The sequence below is a fragment of the Rhincodon typus genome, chromosome 48 (assembly GCF_021869965.1).
Source record: "Rhincodon typus isolate 14 chromosome 48, sRhiTyp1.1, whole genome shotgun sequence".
In the NCBI taxonomy this organism is placed as follows: Eukaryota; Metazoa; Chordata; class Chondrichthyes; order Orectolobiformes; family Rhincodontidae; genus Rhincodon; species Rhincodon typus.
In genome coordinates, this window is record NC_063379.1 from 4,348,949 (window position 1) to 4,351,993 (window position 3,045).

At 58.6% G+C, this 3,045-nt stretch overlaps 1 protein-coding gene across 1 annotated transcript in view; it reads right to left on the reverse strand.

Annotated features, from left to right (window-relative positions):
• ftsj3 (FtsJ RNA 2'-O-methyltransferase 3) overlaps positions 1–3,045 on the reverse strand; it is a 29,382-nt gene that overhangs the window by 13,618 nt on the left and 12,719 nt on the right. The window contains exons 9-11 of the mRNA XM_048620754.1: positions 2,450–2,550; positions 1,453–1,539; positions 284–427 (exon numbers count right to left, since the gene is read on the reverse strand). Coding sequence (XP_048476711.1) covers positions 284–427; positions 1,453–1,539; positions 2,450–2,550 — 332 coding nt within the window. The remainder of the gene's footprint in view (positions 1–283; positions 428–1,452; positions 1,540–2,449; positions 2,551–3,045) is intronic.

The window sequence follows — 3,045 nt, forward strand, 5'->3', positions numbered from 1 at the left end:
AATCCACCCTAACCTGCACATCCCTGGGCACTATGGGACAATTTAGCACGGCCAATCCACCCTAACCTGCACATCTTTGGACTGTGGGAGGAAACCAGAGCACCCGGAGGAAACCCTCGCAGACACGGGGAGAACGTGCAAAGCCCACACAGACAGTCGCCCGAGGGTGGGAACCCGGGTCCCTAGCGCCATGAGGCAGCAGTGCCATAGCCTCATGGCCTAACATCTGCTCTGACAGTGACCAAAACCCAGGGAGGTGCAAAACCCAGGCCCCAGGCATTACCTCTTCAGCTCTGCCACCTCCTCGGCCTTCAGCAGAGTCAACTGTTGCTCCATTTGCTCCTCATCCTCCGTTCCCTCGTCACCCTCCTGCTCCCGCTGCTCTGGGACGTCCTTCTCCGCTTCGCTCTCGTCCTCCGAGCTCAGGCTGAAAAGACCAGGCGTTTGGTTAGAGTCACACACTGGCTCTCCCACCCCTCCCCGGGGTCCTCACCCCAACGCCTGGCGAGTGGGATTCCACCAGAAGTGTGCACCGCCCCACCCTCACCCCAGCGGCGTGGCTCAAATCCCCGTCGGCTGTTCGACTGCAGCAGGCATGTGCTGCCAAACCATGTGTGACAGCAACGTAGGTACGTTGGCACCCCCAGGTCACCCACATAGGTCCAGCGGAGGACCGCAGCTCCACCAGTCTCCCCCCACGCTCCGCCAGTGCCTTCCAGTCAGCAGCGCCTCCTCTCCGTCTCCTCCTTACCCACCCCTCCAACTGCCAATCTCGGTCTGGCACAAACCCTGCCCACCTCTCCAAGGTCTTCCGCCGCGCGCCGCGCGCTCCCCGCTCCCCCCCACCCCCACCCACCACCACAAGCAGCATTCAGCTTTGCCCACTGCTGCTAACGGCATAACCTGCAGATGGGGGTGGGTGGGTGAGCGCACGGCGGGAAGAGCGAGCGGCCACGCACGCGTGAGAGACAGGGCGTGCTTGCGTTAGACAGGGCGCGTGCGCGAGAAGGGGAATGCGCGCGAGAGAGACAGACAGACAGAGAGGGGGAACGCGCGCAAGAGACAGACAGACAGAGAGGGGGAACGCGCGCGAGAGACAGACAGACAGAGAGGGGGAACGCGCGCGAGAGACAGACAGACAGAGAGGGGGAACGCGCGCGAGAGACAGACAGACAGACAGAGAGGGGGAACGCGCGCGAGAGACAGACAGAGAGGGGGAACGCGCGCGACACAGACAGAGGGGGAACGCACGTGAGAGATGGTGAGCGTGTGAGAGAGACGGCGAGCATGAGAGAGAAGCGGTCAGTGTACGTGAGACCAAGTGCGCATGAGAGAGAGACAGTGCGCGTGCGTAGAGTGAGTTAGTGCGTGAGTGTATGGTTGTGAGAGACAGAGAAAAAGGGAGAGAGAGTGTCTGTGTGTTGGGGGTTAGGGGAGTGGGACTACAATCACCTGAACTCCTCGCCCAGCTCCTTCGCTTGCTCCTTCAGTTTCTTGGCCAGATGACGTCTCAGTTTGGTCCTCCAGTTCAGCAACAGCCTGATAGAGCAGAAAGGACATCATCAGCACCTCCCCCAAACCCCAAAACCCGCCCCACCCCAAGAAATTAACATCTTGGGGGCTGTTAGCATTAACCACAAACTGAGCTGGACCCACTGCATAAACACAGCGGCTACAAGAGCAGGTCAGAGGCTGGGAATCCTGCAGCGAGTAACTCCCGTCCCGTCTCCCCCACCAAAGCCTGTCCCACCATCTACAAGGCACAAGGCAGGAGTGTGATGGGATACTCCCAACCTGCCCCTGGATGGGGGCAGCCCCAACAACACTCAAGAAGCTCGACACCATCCAGGACAAAGCAGCCTCCCGCTCGATTGGCATCACATCCACAAACATCCCACTCCCTCCCCCCACCGACGCTCAGTAGCTCACTGTGGGCTACATAAACTAAATAGAGTGCAGCAGTTCCAGGAGGGTCACAAACACCTTCTCAAAGGCAGTCAGAGACATACATTATTGCTGCAGGAGCCACAGACAGCTCATTTCTCAATGAAATAAAACTATTTTCTTCTTTAATATGTGTGATAATTAAGCCAGGTCCGCGCTGTCGGGGGGTCAGCGCTGAGGGAGCGCCGCGCTGTCGGGGGGTCAGCGCTGAGGGAACGTGAAAGAACTTTAGATCATTTCTGGTCAGAGACGTTACTACGTGCCTGTGGAGCAGGTGGGACATGAAGTTTGGTCGTCTGGTCAAGAGTTGGGGTCTCTATCGCTGAGCCGTAATGTCCCACCTTCAAGAACATTCTACGTTTGCAGGGGATCACTTCCCATTCTGCTGCAGCCTGATGGGTAGGCCCCGCAGCGGCTCAACGCTCACTCCACGCACAGGCCCCTGAACTGAGGAACCCCACAATCCAATAACAGCGTCACCTCGGAAAGCAAACCTCTCCCTCACCTCAGCTCCTTGCGACCGAGCACACGGACGTCCTTGCAGCATTCCAGGATTTCCTGGGTGGTGGCTGCATGCTTCTCCAGTTCGGGATCATCAATGGTGATCTGTAGCCATGGAGGGGAGCGGGAGCGAGAGAGTGAGAGAGACAGACAACGGAGGGTCACAACACGTACACAACTCCCACCCACACCATTCCCAAGATTGCGATGGTACAGACAGCACGGTATGTTTCTGTGGACGCTTCGTCACTGGTGGATTGTGGGAAGCCAACACTCCAATTGGTGCACAGCAAGTGGCCAATGCAGTAAAGGCAAAGGCCCATTCCATTGCATTCTTAAAGGATAAAAGAAAAACAGGCCCTGGGACACTGCACCATAACCTGACTAAAACTTGCACCTGGGTCTTTTACACCCAGGCCGCACAGCGGACATCAGACCAGCTTTAACATCAGTCCCTCAGTGCTGACCCTCCGACAGTGCGGCGCTCCCTCAGCGCTGACCCTCCGACAGTGCGGCGCTCCCTCAGCGCTGACCTTCCGACAGTGCGGCGCTCCCTCAGCGCTGACCCTCCGACAGTGCGGCGCTCCCTCAGCGCTGACC